Here is a 19,006-nt window from a genome sequence, read left to right as displayed (position 1 = left end):
AAACAGCACAGCTTCAGTGTTGTAATATATATTTTGATATATAATTTTCTTTTGTACACATTAAACTTTTTTTTTTTTTTTTTTATTCAAATATGCTTTTAAGGAACACTTTAGTGGAGCCTTAATTTTTTTTTTTATATTCATGAAAAAAAAAAATTATTTTTCAACAAGTGCTTTATAATGAATACCTTGTGATGTATCTTTATACATGTTTATGTGGTTGCTGTGTTGTATTTGAATGATCTTTCTCATACTCTGCAGATTTGTATTGTGTTTAGTGATCTTTTAGTTTCCTAACACACTGCGGATCACAAATAGAACGTGATGTTTTCATTTTTTTTATGCATCTCAGTGCTGCTGTTCTCATCCAGCCTATTCTGTAGCTATTTTCTGTCCAACAGCGGCTGCATGTACAGTAATGGTTCTGGCCTGGCTTTATGATGACAAAAGCCAAACATACCAGGGCAATGGCTTAGGGACTTTTTGAGGCACATTTGAAAGGGTGACAACCCATTAGAGCAGTTATAGGAGGCAAGGAGCATTGTCACCCCCATAACAGGGAGTGGCTGAGCAGGAGGTTTCATTGCAGAATTACAAGGTAATATTCTAATGGAAATGTAGCTTTCAAAAGCTTAAAGCCCATCTCCCTTCCACCCACACTAAAAGGGTTAAAGTGATTATTCGTTATTTAAAAAAAACAAGACATGTTATACTTGCCTGCTCTGTGTAGTGGTTTTGCACAGAGCAGCCCAGATCCTTCTCTTCTCTGGTCCCCCACCAGCACTCCTGCCTCCTCCTCCCTGCCTAGTGCCCCCATAGCAAGTTGCTTGCTATAGGGGGCACTCATACGTGTTAGTTTCGGAGCCAGCTGTGCGTGTCCATATGACCCTCAGAGCGGGGCTAGGCTCTGCCTCCCACTCGTTCGTCATTGGCTGTGATTGACAGCATCTGGAGCCAATGGCTCCCGCTGCTGTATCTGAGCCAATGAGGAGTGAAAGAGCCTCGGCTCACATGCACATCTCTGAATCGCAATCTGGTTCAGTTATGTGTTGGGGGGGGGGGGGGGGGGGGGGCCTGCTTGCAGAAGGTTTTCTTTTACTTTACTGCATACAATTCTTCTGCCCTTACAGCCATTTTAACAGCTCGACACACAGAGTGGGGCTTGGCCCCGCCCCCACTCCCTCGTCACTGGCTGTGATTGACAGCATCTGGAGCCAATGGCTCCCTCTGCTGTACCTGAGCCAGTGAGGAGTGAGAAGCCTTGGCTCTCGTGCACATCTCCTGAATCGAGATCGGGCTCAGGTATGTATTTAAGAGGGGGGGCTGCAGTACAGGAAACCTTCTGCCTTTACAACCACTTTCATAGCTTGTTTGTCTAGCAGAGAGAAAAAACGGTTTTACTTACCTGATCATCTGCTCCCCGGGCAGACAGCTCTTCCCAGCACTCTGGCAGTGGACTGTCCCTTGGCATCATCACGTCCAATGTAGGGATATAGACCCTGCTTTGGTCTGGATGATGTCAGGACCCTAGACTGCTGGAACTTGGGGGAGAAGAAGCTACAGGTAAAAGCAGGTAAGTATCTTTTTTTTGGTTCAGTCTTATTTTATTCAAATTTTGCATCAAGAATAACAAGTAATAGTATCTTTTTTTTTTTTTTTTTTTTGTTCCCTTAGAGCAGAAGGAGCAATTAACCCTTGCAGTGCAGGCACAGTCCTACTGCAAAAGATACGTTTGTAGTTGGGCTTTAAACATGACGTAAAATAATAAATAATGTGACTTAAAAAATAATTTTTATATTTTTTACATCTGCAGCTTCTGTTAAAATAATACCTGATGATCCCACCATGAGAGGCCACGTTGAAGCACTTCCTGTTAGAGTGGCCACGATCTGTCCCTGTCTCCCAGCTGCTGCCACCCTTTCACACTGGCTTCTGATGGTAGACTTCAAGTGGGTTTTTTTAAAAACACATTACCTGAAAACTCAGGTCTCCTTCCCTGCCAGACAGAACTGTGCTGTGTAAATCTCTGCCGTATGCTAAATGCTCTGTTTTTTTCCATTTTTCTGATGTACATTTTGCCATGCGGTGAGGGGGTGGTGCAATGAGCTTGTTCACTGTTTACTTTTTTTTTTTAAATAACTTTTGTTTCCCCCAATGCGCTGTGGCAAAATGTAGAGATGCACGAAGTTTCAGGTGCCGAAACATATCAGCTGAAAATGGTGGTGCGATTTTACCATGATTTTACTGTGCTTATGCTGTGTTTTTTATAGGTCATGTGACTCCAAAACCGCATCAAAAATGTAACACGGGTGCGTTATTGATGCATTCTTGCTACATTTTCAATGCATTTCAACTGGGAGGTGTCTTTTTGATGCTTCTTTTTTAACTAACCAAAAATGCAGCAAGCAAGATTTTTTTACACCACAACGGAAGCGCAGCAGTCTAGTGTGAAGACATATATAGAATTTAGGAAGCAGAGAAGCGCTAGAAAATGATAAAACCTAAAAGAGTGATTGTTTTCAGTATGAACTATAAAAATGAATAAATATGTGAAAAAATCTAAAAATTAAAAAATATATGAACAACCCAGAAAACACAAAAACATAAAGTTCTGTGATGTGCTAATTAAAGTCCAAAGTAGTAGATGTTCCAATGCTTCAAATATCAAGAACAATCACTCTTTTAGGTTTTATCATTTTCTAGCGCAGCTTCTCTGCTTCTTATCTGTTTTGTGTATATCCCACAATAAGCTGCTGCTCATTTGATTCTTCCAAGCGCAGTTTTTCTTCCTTTTTTTTTATATATAGAATTTAAAGGGATGCATTTTTCTAATGGCCAACAATAAATTCATATTAATTTTAAATTCATTATATTAATTAAAAAGTTCAATATAATACAATTTATATACTTTTTTTTTTTTTTTTTTTTTTTTTTTTAAAGAACTGTAAATTTTGGTTTCACCCAAGTGCATCCTGACTTTTCAGTTTCGGCACCAAAATTTCCAATCGGTGCACCTCTAACAAAATGCAACGTGTCTCTATTTTTCTGCACCGCACATCACACCAATGCTATGGTTACATAGTTACATAGTTGATAAGGTTGAATAAATACACCAGTCCATCCTGTTCAACCTGTGGTGTGTGTGTCTGTGTGGTGTTAATGAGGCCCATAGAAAACAATTATCTTCTATGTGCCCTTTGCGGTGACTGATGTTGATCAGGTGCAGAATAACACCAATCGCGGCACATAGTGTGAACGGGTCATTATACTTCTCTTCATGTTAGTCAACAGTACCATCAACTCAGGAATTTTTTGGCTGATTGTGTAACACTTCATCCTGAAGTATATGTTGTATTTTTACTTTCAACTTTTGCCCTTTAAATCGGAGCCGTGTTCTTGAGCTCTATAGCGGCGGAGCAGCAGGCGTGATGGGAAAGGAACACTTTTTGGTGGAGACAGAAGGTCAGCTAAAACATAGAAGTTTGTTGACAACTGAAAACACAATTGGGAGCGACACGCATTGTCGTCCTTCAGGCAAATAATTGAGGTCTATGGAATGTTTCGACACATAAGTCATCACATTCACGTACTGCCAAGTAATTCCCTTCTCCAATCTCAATATGCTTTAATCCTTCTGTACTAACATCCAATGCAGACGGCTCTACGCAACTTTCATCTACTCTGGAGGTTGACATACTAACATGGACATCTCAAGTATGCTCTAGAGATCCCATATGGTCCATATGGCTGGCCCCTACTCATCGAAGAAGCGAGGGCTGTTACCAAACACAGTTGTTTATAGAAGTAGGCAGCAGCTTATGTGGTTGTAAGCGATTGCTGGAATAGATTGCAACTCTGGTGAGCTGTGATGCTTAGTTTAGCGGTGGTGGAAATGATCATCAACTGTTACATGATTAAAGGCACCTTTTGGGAAAAGCTTCTAATTACTTTTAATATCAGAATTTTTTTATTTCATCTTAAAAACCTAAATAGGTTTAAAGAACTGTCATCAAAGGGAGAGTGTCTGGTACGCACAGGCATCAGTTCTTAAAGTGATTGTGTTCCTTTGGAAAAAAAAGATCAGGTAGATATAAAGTTCAACCACCTAGACGTGACTCTACATACCTGCAAGCAGCATTCATTGTCCCCTGTATGCCCAAATGCCAGTCCATTCTGGAAGGGCAGAACTTTGGTAATGACAGAGCCTTTGGCCTCCCACCTCCCACACAGTCCTATTGACCAGTGAGGCAGCCAGTCATTATTATTATTATTATTATTCAGGATTTATATAGCGCCAACAGTTTACACATCGCTTTACAACTTGAGGGTACACGGTATGCATAAAATACACTTTTAATACAGTAGGAATCAGAGGGCTCTGCTCCTTAGAGCTTACAATTGAAGAGGTTAGCCATAGAGATTATCCATTGGGAAAGTGTGAAGAAGTGAAAGGATGGGTAAACTATATCATTACCTGGAAGTGTCGGAGCTTTGCCTGCCCAGAACATTTCAAACAGTGCATGTAAAGGGGGCAGTAATGGCTGACCAAAAAACCACCAACAGATTTTATTTTATTTACATTTTTTTTAAAGTGGGAATATTTTTTAACCACCTCCTGCCCGCTGTATAGGCAAATCATGGCGGCACAGCTGATCACATGTAACGAAGGAAATGCCAGTTATCAGCTTTCCTTTCCTCACACTGACAGAGTGAGGAAATGAGAGCCAATCAATGACCTTTCCTCACAGGGGAGACCTGTACAGATCATCAGGGCATTGTTTATCAGTGCAGCCCCAACAGTGCCCAGCAGTAAAGGATGTCAGTGCCCAGCAGTGATGCCAGTCAGTGCCTGCCTATCCGTGCCGCTCATCAGTGCTGCATATCAGTGCGCTCTCATCAGTGCCGCCCCATCAGTACCCATCAATTCAAACTATTAGTGCTGTCTCATCAGCACACATCAGTGAAGGAGAAAAAATACTTATTTACAAAATTTTCTAACAAAAACGAAGAAAAACTTTTTTTTTTCTTCAAAATTTACCGTCTTTTTTTTAAAATTAAAATTTTTTTAAATTTAAAATTAAAAAAACCCAGTGATGATTAAAGACCACCAAAAGAAAGCTCTATCTGTCAAAAAAATTATAAAAATGTCATTTGGGTACAGCGTTGCATGACCGCACAATTGTCATTCAAAGTGTGACAGCGCTGAAAGCTAAAAATTGGCCTGGGCAGGAAGGGGTGAAAGTGCCCGGTATTGAAGTGTTTAAACTCCGCTCCAAAAAGGTATAAGGAAACAACCATGCAAACGTTTCTTTCTAAGCACCTTGATGAGTGGAAAATGCATGGACCAGTAATGTGCTAGCTACTGCGCCATTGTGTTTAATTTTGATAATATACTAATGCATATATTTTACTTGGCCCAGCTATATCCTGCAAGTATCTCTCATCCTTCACTATAGACTTCAAGCTAAGAGTGTTAGTTGATTGAAGTGTTTTCATGGTAAGGTGGTGTCTGCGACCCCTGAAATGCATTGCCTTTTATTTATAACCATTAATATGGATTTGTTCATTTGGATTTCAGTTCAAATATTTTTTGCTGAACACGTACACCCATGGGCACACTTCTGCTGTTCATCAGACTGCCACACAGGTTAACGACCCAACCTGCAGCAAGGCACTGGCTGCTAATATGCTAAATTAAAGTAGAACTACAGGCAACATTTTTTCTTTCATTTTGGATACAGTAAGAGAGGGTAATAACCCCCATCGGTTTTCTTTTGGCCATCTGTGTCCCGTAGCCAAAACAGGAAGTAAGAGATCCCCCACCCAAAGCGAGTAAATCCCTGGTTGTCACCGGGGTCACCAGAACTAGTGTCCCCATTGGAACATATCCCCTCTATTACTATTCTGGGGACAACATTTCAGATTTTCATTGAGCGATAATGGTAAATGGGACAAAAAGAGAGGATGAATCTCCTTACTGGGGGCACGGACAGCAATAAAAAAACGGTGTTCTAATTTTTCTCTGTATCCAAAACAAAACAAAAAAGGTTTCGCCTTTAATTATACTTTGTTTCTTGTTTGCTTGAAATAACATTGTCCACATCTGTTACATGTGATGTAACCTGGAGGGTACTTGCACTTTGCAATAATGCTGGGGGCTTGCACGGTCAACTGACATTGAGAACTATGCCCGCAGTTGCATAACTATCAGTGAAACCGATGCTTTCAAGATCTATAGCAGTGACCCAGACAAAAACAAATACCTGCTTTTCCAGGCTGCGGGATGGACATACAGTTATGCCGCCTACACACGATCGGAATTTCCGACAACAAAACCGTGGATTTTTTTCCAAAGAATGTTGGCTCAAACTTGTCTTGCACTCACACGGCCACACAAATGTTGTCGGAAATTCCGAACGTGAGAACGCGGTGACATACAACACGTTCGATGAGCCAAGAAAAAGGAAGTTCAATAGCCAGTGCAGCTCCTTCTGCTTGATTCCGATGCGTGAGCTTTTGTGCGACGGACTTGTGTACACACGATCGGACTTTCCGACAACAAGTGAAGTAAGAATGCTTGTTATACTCCTTTTGGAACCTAAGGTGTTAATCCTGCGCATTGTGTAAAAAGGCTGTTTGATCCCCTCCCTCTTGTCCCCAATCCATCTGCTGATCGTACAGAGCCTTGGGGTACTCTGCACATGCTCAGTTTGGTGCATATTGCTAGACAGTCTTTTTCCGAAGCATGTTGGCTCAAACTTGTCTTGCATACACACGGTCACACAAATGTTGTCGGAAATTCCGAACGTGAGAACGCGGCGACATACAAGACATACGACGAGCCAAGAAAAGAAGTTCAGTAGCCAGTGCAGCTCCTTCTGCTTGATTCCGAGCATGTGTGAGCTTTTGTGCAACGGACTTTGTGTACATACGATCGAACTTTCCGACAACAAGTGAAGTTGGCGGAAAATTTGAGAACCTGCTCTCTCTCAAACATTTGTGGCCGGAAATTCTGACAGCAAATGTTCGATAGAGCATACACACGGTCGGACTTTCCGACAACAAGCTCACATCCAACATTTCCAGTCAGAAAGTCAGACCGTGTGTACGCGGCATTAAAGTGTTACTAAATCCACAACAGTAAAATCAGTTTGTGTATTTGCAGTAAAGAATGCTTGTTGTACTCCTTTTGGAACCTAAGGGGTTAATCCTGCTCATTGTGTAAAATTCCCCCCCCCCCCTCATTTTTTGTCCCTAATCCATCTGCTGATAGTACAGAGCCTTGGGGTAATCTGCACATGCTTAGTTTGGTGCAAATTGCTAGAGATTTTTTTTTTTTGGGAGGATGCATGTGATCAGCACAGGGCCAATCAGCGCTGTCCAGAAAGAGGGTCGGGGTTCATGCAGTCTCATAGGTCAGTCAGAGGAGAATGAACACTCCTCCTACAAGCTTTAACCAGTGCTCAGCCAGACACTGATAGAAGTCATAAGACTGCTAAAAAAAAAGGTATTTAGCAGTTTATATTTACTAAAATAATTGCGTTTACATGTTCTGTGTACTGTGGGAGAACAGATATAGTGAATGCAGGGTCCTGGGTTTAGTAACACCTTAAAAACGCATCCTATTAAAAAAGTTATATATGATAGCAATTATTGTAATGCTTAAAACAGGAGGTCAAGCCCCCTTCATGGGCTGTAGCACCATAAAGCAGTGGTAGTAATAATGAAAGTATAAAAGACACCATTTACTTGCTTTGCTCACAATGAAAATTCTATCCTTTGGGGGGTGTAAAAATATGGATGCAGAAAACAAGTTTATATATTTTATATATATATATATATATACACAGTGGGGACGGAAAGTATTCAGACCCCCTTAAATTTTTCACTCTTTGTTATATTGCAGCCATTTGCTAAAATCATTTAAGTTCATTTTTTTCCTCATTAATGTACACACAGCACCCCATATTGACAGAAAAACACAGAATTGTTGACATTTTTGCAGATTTATTAAAAAAGAAAAACTGAAATATCACATGGTCCTAAGTATTCAGACCCTTTGCTTAGACCTCATATATTTAACTCAGGTGCTGTCCATTTCTTCTGATCATCCTTAAGATGGTTCTACACCTTCATTTGAGTCCAGCTGTGTTCGATTATACTGATTGGACTTGATTAGGAAAGCCATACACCTGTCTATATAAGACCTTAGAGCTCACAGTGCATGTCAGAGCAAATGAGAATCATGAGGTCAAAGGAACTGCCTGAAGAGCTCAGAGACAGAATTGTGGCAAGGCACAGATCTGGCCAAACTGAGCTATCAGGGGAGAAGAGCCTTGGTGAGAGAGGTAAAGAAGAACCCAAAGATCACTGTGGCTGAGCTCCAGAGATGCAATCGGGAGATGGGAGAAAGTTGTAGAAAGTCAACCATCACTGCAGCCCTCCACCAGTCGGGGCTTTATGGCAGAGTGGCCCGACGGAAGCCTCTCCTCAGTGCAAGACACATGAAAGCCCGCTTGGAGTTTGCTAAAAAAACTCCTGAAGGACTCCAAGATGGTGATAAATAAGATTCTCTGGTCTGATGAGACCAAGATAGAACTTTTTGGCCTTAATTCTAAGCGGTATGTGTGGAGAAAACCAGGCACTGCTCATCACCTGTCCAATACAGTCCCAAGAGTGAAGCATGGTGGTGGCAGCATCATGCTGTGGGGGTGTTTTTCAGCTGCAGGGACAGGATGACTGGTTACAAATGTTTCCCCATGACTGGGGAAAGATGAATGCGGCCAAGTACAGGGATATCCTGGATGAAAACCTTCTCCAGAGTGCTCAGGACCTCAGACAGGGCCAAAGGTTTGCCTTCCAACAAGACAATGGCCCTAAGCACACAGCTAAAATAACGAAGGAGTGGCTTCACAACAACTCTGTGACTGTTCTTGAATGGCCCAGCCAGAGCCCTGACTTAAACCCAATTGAGCATCTCTGGAGAGACCTAAAAATGGCTGTCCACCAACATTTACCATCCAACCTGACAGAACTGGAGAGGATCTGCAAGGAGGAATGGCAGAGGAACCCCAAATCCAGGTGTGAAAAACTTGTTACATCTTTCCATAAAGACACATGGCTGTATTAGATCAAAAGGGTGCTTCTACTAAATACTGAGCAAAGGGTCTGAATATTTAGAACCATGTGATATTTCAGTTTTTCTTTTTTAACCACTTGACGACCGCCTCACGCCGATGTACGTTGGCAAAGTGGCACGGACAGGCAAAATCACGTACAGGGTACGTGATTTGCCTTCCGCGGGTGGGGGGTCCGATCGGACCCCCCCCCGGTGCCCGAGGCGGTCGTCTTTTGTCCAGCGGCGATCGGTGATGAGGGGGAGACCATCCGTTCGTGGCCCCCCCCCTCGCGATCGCCGCCGGCCAATGAAAACACTCCTTTGCTGCTGTATGCTAAACAGCAGCAAAGGAAGTGATGTCATCTCCCCTCGGGTCGGTATTTTCCGTTCCGGCCCGAGGAGAGAAGACATCTATGTGAGTGCACCAACACACACACACACAGTAGAACATGCCAGGCACACAAAACACCCCGATTCCCCCCCCCGATCGCCCCCCGATCCCCCCCCAATCACCCCCCCCCCCCCCCGTCACAAACTGACACCAGCAGTTTTTTTTTTTTTTTTTTTTTTTTCTGATTACTGCATAGTGTCAGTTTGTGACAGTTACAGTGTTGGGACAGTGAGTATTACCCCCCTTTAGGTCTAGGGTACCCCCTTAACCCCCCCTAATAAAGTTTTAACCCCTTGATCACCCCCTGTCACCAGTGTCACTAAGCGATCATTTTTCTGATCGCTGTATTAGTGTCGCTGGTGACGCTAGTTAGTGAGGTAAATATTTAGGTTCGCCGTCAGCGTTTTATAGCGTCAGGGACCCCCATATACTACCTAATAAATGTTTTAACCCCTTGATTGCCCCCTAGTTAACCCTTTCACCACTGATCACCATATAACCGTTACGGATGACGCTGGTTAGTTCGTTTATTTTTTTATAGTGTCAGGGCACCCGCCGTTTATTACCAAATAAAGGTTTAGCCCCCTGATCGCCCGGCGGTGATATGCGTCGCCCCAGGCAGCGTCAGATTAGCGCCAGTACCGCTAACACCCACGCACGCAGCATACGCCTCCCTTAGTGGTATAGTATCTGATCGGATCAATATCTGATCCGATCAGATCTATACTAGCGTCCCCAGCAGTTTAGGGTTCCCAAAAACGCAGTGTTAGCGGGATCAGCCCAGATACCCGCTAGCACCTGCGTTTTGTGCCTCCGCCCAGCCCACCCAAGTGCAGTATCGATCGATCACTGTCACTTACAAAACACTAAACGCATAACTGCAGCGTTCGCAGAGTCAGGCCTGATCCCTGCGATCGCTAACAGTTTTTTTTGTAGCGTTTTGGTGAACTGGCAAGCACCAGCCCCAGGCAGCGTCAGATTAGCGCCAGTACCGCTAACACCCACGCACGCACCGTACACCTCCCTTAGTGGTATAGTATCTGATCGCATCAATATCTGATCCGATCAGATCTATACTAGCGTCACCAGCAGTTTAGGGTTCCCAAAAACGCAGTGTTAGCGGGATCAGCCCAGATACCTGCTAGCACCTGCGTTTTGCCCCTCCGCCCGGCCCAGCCCACCCAAGTGCAGTATCGATCGATCACTGACACTTACAAAACACTAAACGCATAACTGCAGCGTTCGCAGAGTCAGGCCTGATCCCTGCGATCGCTAACGTTTTTTGGTAGCGTTTTGGTGAACTGGCAAGCGCCAGCGGCCTAGTATACCCCGGTCGTAGTCAAACCAGCACTGCAGTAACACGTGGTGACGTGGCGAGTCCCATAAGTGCAGTTGAAGCTGGTGAGGTGGCAAGCACAAGTAGTGTCCCGCTGCCACCAAAAAGACAAACACAGGCCCATCGTGCCCATAGTGCCCTTCCTGCTGCATTCGCCAATCCTAATTGGGAACCCACCGCTTCTGGAGCGCCCGTACTTCCCCCATTCACATCCCCAACCAAATGCAGTCGGCTGCATGAGAGGCATTTTTATGTCCTCCCGAGTACCCCTACCCAACGAACCCCCCAAAAAAGATGTCGTGTCTGCAGCAAGCGCGGATATAGACGTGACACCCGCTATTATTGTCCCTCCTGTCCTGACAATCCTGGTCTTTGCATTGGTGAATGTTTTGAACGCTACCATTCACTAGTTGAGTATTAGCGTAGGGTACAGCATTGCACAGACTAGGCACACTTTCACAGGGTCTCCCAAGATGCCATCGCATTTTGAGAGACCCGAACCTGGAACCGGTTACAGTTATAAAAGTTAGTTACAAAAAAAGTGTAAAAAAAAAAAAAAATATGAAATAAAAAAAAATAGTTGTTGTTTTATTGTTCTCTCTCTCTCTCTATTGTTCTGCTCTTTTTTACTGTATTCTATTCTGCAATGTTTTATTGTTATTGTTATTGTTATTATGTTTTATCATGTTTGTTTTTCAGGTGTGTAATTATTTACACTTTACTGTGCTTTATTGTTAACCATTGTTAACCATTTTTTTGTCTTCAGGTACGCCATTCACGACTTTGAGTGGTTATACCAGAATGATGCCTGCAGGTTTAGGTATCATCTTGGTATCATTCTTTTCAGCCAGCGGTCGGCTTTCATGTAAAAGCAATCCTAGCGGCTAATTAGCTTCTAGACTGCTTTTACAAGCCGTGGGAGGGAATGCCCCCCACCGTCTTCCGTGTTTTTCTCTGGCTCTCCTGTCTCAACAGGGAACCTGAGAATGCAGCCGGTGATTCAGCCAGCTGAAAATAGAGCTGATCAGAGACCAGAGTGGCTCCAAACATCTCTATGGCCTAAGAAACCGGAAGCTACGAGTATTTCATGACTTAGATTTCGCCGGATGTAAATAGCGCCATTGGGAAATTGGGGAAGCATTTTATCACACCGATCTTGGTGTGGTCAGATGCTTTGAGGGCAGAGGAGAGATCTAGGGTCTAATAGACCACAATTTTTTCAAAAAAGAGTACCTGTCACTACCTATTGCTATCATAGAGGATATTTACATTCCCCGAGATAACAATAAAAATGATTAAAAAAAAAAATATGAAAGGAACAGTTTAAAAGTAAGATTAAAAAAGCAAAAAAATAATAAAGAAAAAAAAAAAAAAAAAAAAAAAACACCCCTGTCGCCCCCTGCTCTCGCGCTAAGGCGAACGCAAGCGGCGGTCTGTCGTCAAACATAAACAGCAATTGCACCATGCATGTGAGGTATCACCGCGAAGGCCAGATCGAGTGCAGTAATTTTTCCAGTAGACCTCCTCTGTAAATCTAAAGTGGTAACCTGTAAAGGCTTTTGAAGGCTTTTAAACATGTATTTATTTTGTTGCCACTGCACGTTTGTGCGCAATTTTAAAGCATGTCATGTTTGGTATCCATGTACTCGGCCTAAGATCATCTTTTTTATTTCATCAAACATTTGGGCAATATAGCGTGTTTTAGTGCATTAAAATTAAAAAAAGTGTGTTTTTTCCCCAAAAAATGCGTTTGAAAAATCGCTGCGCAATTACTGTGTGAAAAAAAAAAATGAAACACCCACCATTTTAATCTGTAGGGCATTTGCTTTAAAAAAATATATAATGTTTGGGGGTTCAAAGTAATTTTTTTGCAAAAAAAAAACTTTTTCATGTAAACAATAAGTGTCAGAAAGGGCTTTGTCTTCAAGTGGTTAGAAGAGTTGGTGATGTGTGACATAAGCTTCTAAATGTTGTGCATAAAATGCCAGGACAGTTCAAAACCCCCCCAAATGACCCCATTTTGGAAAGTAGACACCCCAAGCTATTTGCTGAGAGGCATGTCGAGTCCATGGAATATTTTATATTGCGACACAAGTTGCGGGAAAGAGACAAATTTTTTTTTTTTTTTTTTTTTTTTTGCACAAAGTTGTCACTAAATGATATATTGCTCAAACATGCCATGGAAATATGTGAAATTACACCCCAAAATACATTCTGCTGCTTCTCCTGAGTACGGGGATACCACATGTGTGAGACTTTTTGGGAGCCTAGCCGCGTACGGGACCCCGAAAACCAAGCACCGCCTTCAGGCTTTCTAAGGGCGTGAATTTTTGATTTCACTCTTCACTGCCTATCACAGTTTCGGAGGCCATGGAAAGCCCAGGTGGCACAAAACCCCCCCAAATGACCCCATTTTGGAAAGTAGACACCCCAAGCTATTTGCTGAGAGGTATAGTGAGTATTTTGCAGACCTCACTTTTTGTCACAAAGTTTTGAAAATTGAAAAAAGAAAAAAAAAAATGTTTTTTCTTGTCTTTCTTCATTTTCAAAAACAAATGAGAGCTGCAAAATACTCACCATGCCTCTCAGCAAATAGCTTGGGGTGTCTACTTTCCAAAATGGGGTCATTTGGGGGGGTTTTGTGCCACCTGGGCATTCCATGGCCTCCGAAACTGTGATAGGCAGTAAAGAGTGAAATCAAAAATTTTCACCCTTAGAAATCCTGAAGGCAGTGATTGGTTTTCGGGGTCCAGTACGCGGCTAGGCTCCCAAAAAGTCCCACACATGTGGTATCCCCATACTCAGGAGAAGCAGCTAAATGTATTTTGGGGTGCAATTCCACATATGCCCATGGCCTGTGTGAGCAATATATCATTTAGTGACAACTTTATGAAAAAAAAAAAAAAAAAAAAGTGTCACTTTCCCGCAACTTGTGTCAAAATATAAAATATTCCATGGACTCAATATGCCTCTCAGCAAATAGCTTGGGGTGTCTACTTTCCAAAATGGGGTCATTTTGGGGGGTTTTGTGCCACCTGGGCATTCCATGGCCTCCGAAACTGTGATAGGCAGTGAAGAGTGAAAGCAAAAATTTACACCCTTAGAAATCCTGAAGGCGGTGATTGGTTTTCGGGGCCCCGTACGCGGCTAGGCTCCCAAAAAGTCCCACACATGTGGTATCCCCATACTCAGGAGAAGCAGCTAAATGTATTTTGGGGTGCAATTCCACATAGGCCCATGGCCTGTGTGAGCAATATATCATTTAGTGACGACTTTTTGTAAATATTTTTTTTTTTTTTTTTTTTTTGTCATTTTTCAATCACTTGGGACAAAAAAAATAAATATTCAATGGGTTCAACATGCCTCTCAGCAATTTCCTTGGGGTGTCTACTTTCCAAAATGGGGTCATTTGGGGGGGGTTTGTACTGCCCTGCCATTTTAGCACCTCAAGAAATGACATAGGCAGTCATAAACTAAAAGCTGTGTAAATTCCAGAAAATGTACCCTAGTTTGTAGACGCTATAACTTTTGCGCAAACCAATAAATATACGCTTATTGACATTTTTTTTACCAAAGACATGTGGCCGAATACATTTTGGCCTAAATGTATGACTAAAATTTAGTTTATTGGATTTTTTTTATAACAAAAAGTAGAAAATATCATTTTTTTTCAAAATTTTCGGTCTTTTTCCGTTTATAGCGCAAAAAATAAAAACCGCAGAGGTGATCAAATACCATCAAAAGAAAGCTCTATTTGTGGGAAGAAAAGGACGCAAATTTCGTTTGGGTACAGCATTGCATGACCGCGCAATTAGCAGTTAAAGCGACGCAGTGCCAAATTGGAAAAAGACCTCTGGTCCTTAGGCAGCATAATGGTCCGGGGCTCAAGTGGTTAATAAATCTGCAAAAATGTCAACAATTCTGTGTTTTTCTGTCAATATGGGGTGCTGTGTGTACATTGAAAAAAATGAACTTAAATGGTATTAGCAAATGGCTGCAATATAACAAAGAGTGAAAAAGTCTGAATACTTTCTGTCCCTACTGTGTGTGTGTATGTATGTGTTATATATATACATACATACATATACATACATACATACACACACACACACACACACACACACACACACACACGCAGAGAACAGTGTAAAATGAGTTGCAATCAATTAAATGTTGGATTGTGGTTATTTTTATGAACTGTTCCTTCCTAGTTCCTAGTGGTCAGATGAAAACATTGGGTTACAACACGACCCTATAAGACGTTCACCTCTATGAAGTGGGAAAAACAAAGTGACACATGAGTGGCGTATCCACTGCTGACTTTTTGTCAACACAGAAGATATTAGTCTGTGTGTAGAGAGCCTCCTTCTTTTGCTCTGTGTCAGGGTGCATTATGTACAGTTTTACCTGAAAGTCGGGTATAAAGAATTAAATTTTTTTTAAACCACTGGGACGATGAACTAATTTTTTTAATATTTTTTTGTGTATTAGCTAGGTAATAAAATACTTCTATTTCTAATGACCGATGTTCAAAAACTGAACTGTTAATTATGTTTTGGCTAGTCCAATCTATTAAAAAAAGTTAACCAATCAATTAAAATTTCTCAAGTGCTTTTTTTTAACTTGATTTGTGAACTTAGACAAAAGATAAATCAATGGTAAATTATTTTGCACATTTTTCCTTCTAAGGCTACTGATACTTAATCTTGTAATAACTAACTTAATTTTGTCTATTTGCCATTTAGTTAATTAGCTGAAAATGTAACAATATAATAGAGATTAACTGTGTACAAATGAATAAAAAATGCTTAATTAAAGGACAACTTGTTCTCGGGTCATGTTTATCAGAGATCAACACTTGCTAAAGGAAAAAGTAAATTGAATAAGAAAATTTCACAGGGGAAAAAATAGAACAGAAAAAAATCATAAAAAATGATGGGTCCTTCTATCATCTGGCTTCTTTCTAAAATATCCATAAAGTGGTTGTAAAGGCAGAAGGTTTTTTGTCTTAATGCATTTTATACATTAAGATAAAAAACCTGTGTGTAGCAGCCACCCCAGCACCCCCCTAATTGCCTACCTGAGGCACTTCTCTCTCCAGCCATGTCCATGATCCCCTCAGCCATTCAGGACACTCCTCCTGATTGGCTGAGACAGAGCAGCGGCGCCATTGGCTCCCGTGGCTGTCAATCAAAGTCAGTCAGGCAATCAGGGGGAAGAGGGGGAGGGGCCAGGTTGGGGCTCAGTGTCTGAATGGAAACACAGAGCTGTGACTCGGCTTGGGTGCCCCCTGTATCGAGCTGCTGGCTGACGGGCACTCAAAGGAGGGAGGGGCCAGGAGCGTAGAGGGACCCGAGAAGAGGAGGATCCAGGCTGTTTTGTGCAAAGCCAACTGCACAGAGGAGGCAAGTATAACATGTTTGTTATTATAAAAAAAAACAAGCCTTTACAATCACTTTAATGTTTCTAGGAAAGTTTTATAACTGCCCTCTGTTTAGTGTACACAACTGCAGAGATGACTTTGTATTGATCCATATATGTTATTTGTGTCTGAATTTTCAAACAATTCTTAAATGTTTCTTTGCTTAAAACTAGAGCATATCCTAAAGCTGAACTCTTTGGATATAAAAAATACATTTATTCAGTTCTGTGTTTATTAATACATAATTCATACCTCCCAACATTTTGAGATGGGAATGAGGGACACCTACTAACAAACGTATGTAGGCATAGGACACGCCCCCTGCCACACCCCCTGAAAGAAGAATTAACCCCAAAAAAAGTTAATTAAATCCACAAGGCCTTTTTTTTTACCACTACTATTCCTTTATATTGGCTTTTAAAATGTACAAATGCAGCAATTTAGAAATTGGATGAAAGGTTTAGCACTGGGAAACACTTTTTGAAAGATAAAAAGTGCATTTTGTATACAACTATATGGATCCGCCCAAAATGAGGGACGAATGAGGGGGAAAGAGGGACGGAGGGGCATTGCTCCAAATCAGGAACAGTCCCTTGAAATCAGGGACAGTTGGGAGCTATGCATAAATTATATTAAATGCAAGCCGTGTGAGCACCTGAATTTTACATGGTATCCGCATCTTGCAATCCACTCTACAGCAGAATTACTTCAACCCATGCAGATATACCTGGACCGTCTGGAGGAAAAACAGATCCAGAGTGCAGTTCCCCAGATATTTGCTATTGTCATGACCACCCCCCCAACATCCTTACCACCATCAGTAGACATACAGATGCACTATCATGTAGTAGTTAGATCTTTTGACCACCATCTTATATCTCAGGGTACCTTTAGACCTGGTAAGGAGCATAACTTCACTTGGAATTTTAAGCTGCTAAATGGGAAATATAAGCCACAAGCTAATAGTCGATGTCAAAAGTTGTATGAAGCAGTCTTTATCTCATTGTAAAAGCACATAACAATGTTATAGCAAGACATATACAGTGAGCATTGCAAAGCCATAAATACATATTTTTTTCTTTTGTAGCCTGTTTGGAAGCCATCCTCACATCAAGATGACGACCCATCCATAGCAGTTGGTGAGAAATGGGATCGGGATAGTTCGGACGTATGTGAATTCTGCCAAGCTGTTTTCCCTCCATCTACAAGAGCTGAGGATGAATTTCTTAGACATCTAAATTCACACTTTAAAAATTGAATTTAAAGACACTTTGTTGTCCAAATTGTTTTATATTTAATACAAATTCAGATTGGAAAATTGTGTGTAAATGGAGCGGACCATATATATATATATATATATATATACACATTATAATTAACCTTTAAAAGGTACATTTTCAAAATATTACCTTTTTTTTTTTTTTTTTTTATTTTTTTTTTTTAACCCTGCTTTATATGTTTATACTTTTTTTTTTTTTTTTTTTTTTTTTTACTTTCTCTTTTTTTTTTTTATTCATGTACATTGTCAGTTATAATACAGAAGCCAAAAACTGTATTTACAATTATTGAACTGTCTAGTGATATTGACATATCTGTTATGAAGGTATAATGCTGTGTTCTGTGTTCTTTTCCTTTTTTATTTTTTAATCTGTGGTATTCGGTTAATAGACTATACTGTATATGTGATAATTTATATTATTTTCCATTAAGCAAAACCAATTTGTTCTCTTCAAATTATAAAAAGGCCCTATTTAGCACAGAAAAAAAGTGGCAATCCCCACAAAGCAACAAGCTAACAGCATTCTTATTTTTTAGCACCATAACCTGCTTTATGGTCTGAGCCTAACTGCTTCTAGGTATATTTCTTTATTATGGATATGTGATAGGAAATTAATAAAATGTGTTAATTAGGCGCTGGTGAAATGAAAAAAAAAAATACTGAAATGTGGTGTAAAAAGTATATTTTTTGTTGGCGGGGAGGGGGGGGGGGCGGCTGATGATGCATTTAAAATCTATTTAAATTCTTTTGTATTATATTGTAGTTTCATTGTATAAACTGTATGTTTACTTTTTTTTTTTTTTTTTTTTTTACAATACACCTCAAAAGTAAAAATATTTTATATTTATATTTCTGATAACTATTTTACAAAAAAATAAAGCATTAAAGGGGATTTCTGGCGCAAATATATAATTCAGTGATTTCTTCATTTTTATCTGAAAGGGTCATCTATTATAGCAAAGTCGTAATTTTTTCCTGTTTGATTTATTTTTGCTATATTAATCTTGGTTATTATATTCCAGAATCACAGCGTAATAAAGGGTTCATTGAAATGTAATCTGTATCAGGTTGCAGTTTATACAGTAGATATCTAATGAATAAACTGTTACAGATTAAGGGATTCACTAAATCTATAATTCGTATCCTGAACCTGATGACTTCAAACATAAGTCGGTTTAAGGACAAGTGATCACATGTTCACTAGGTCAAAATAAAATAAATATTTTTATGTAATAACCCAATTGTTTTTTCTTTTTAATTACATAAACTTTGTTTAATACTTTGATAAAAAAACAAAATTGTTGCAGTACCCATTTTTGTCTATTTTGTAAAATGTGGTTATTGGAAAATCTTAGACTGTCAGAAAAAGGTTTTGAAGACTTGTAGAAAAGACGCGATTGAGATTAAACTGTAGCGATCCACCAGAGATTATCACAATCAAGATTCTAGTTAAAAAGCTG

General features: G+C 40.6%; 1 protein-coding gene across 4 annotated transcripts in view; it reads left to right on the top strand.

The window, feature by feature from the left end:
* The window catches only part of TANK (TRAF family member associated NFKB activator), a 166,589-nt gene extending 147,807 nt beyond the window's left edge, over positions 1 to 18,782 (top strand). For all 4 annotated transcript variants that reach the window (XM_073634056.1, XM_073634054.1, XM_073634057.1 and 1 more), the window contains one exon: positions 17,355 to 18,782. In XM_073634056.1, the coding sequence (XP_073490157.1) occupies positions 17,355 to 17,525 (171 nt within the window). In that variant the 3' untranslated portion in view covers positions 17,526 to 18,782. The remainder of the gene's footprint in view (positions 1 to 17,354) is intronic.
* Positions 18,783 to 19,006: the final 224 nt, after the last annotated feature.

The sequence above is a fragment of the Aquarana catesbeiana genome, linkage group LG06, assembly GCF_042186555.1.
Source record: "Aquarana catesbeiana isolate 2022-GZ linkage group LG06, ASM4218655v1, whole genome shotgun sequence".
Lineage (NCBI taxonomy): Eukaryota > Metazoa > Chordata > Amphibia > Anura > Ranidae > Aquarana > Aquarana catesbeiana.
The sequence above is the reverse complement of the archived record's forward strand: the minus strand, read 5'-3'. Positions and strand labels throughout refer to the sequence as shown.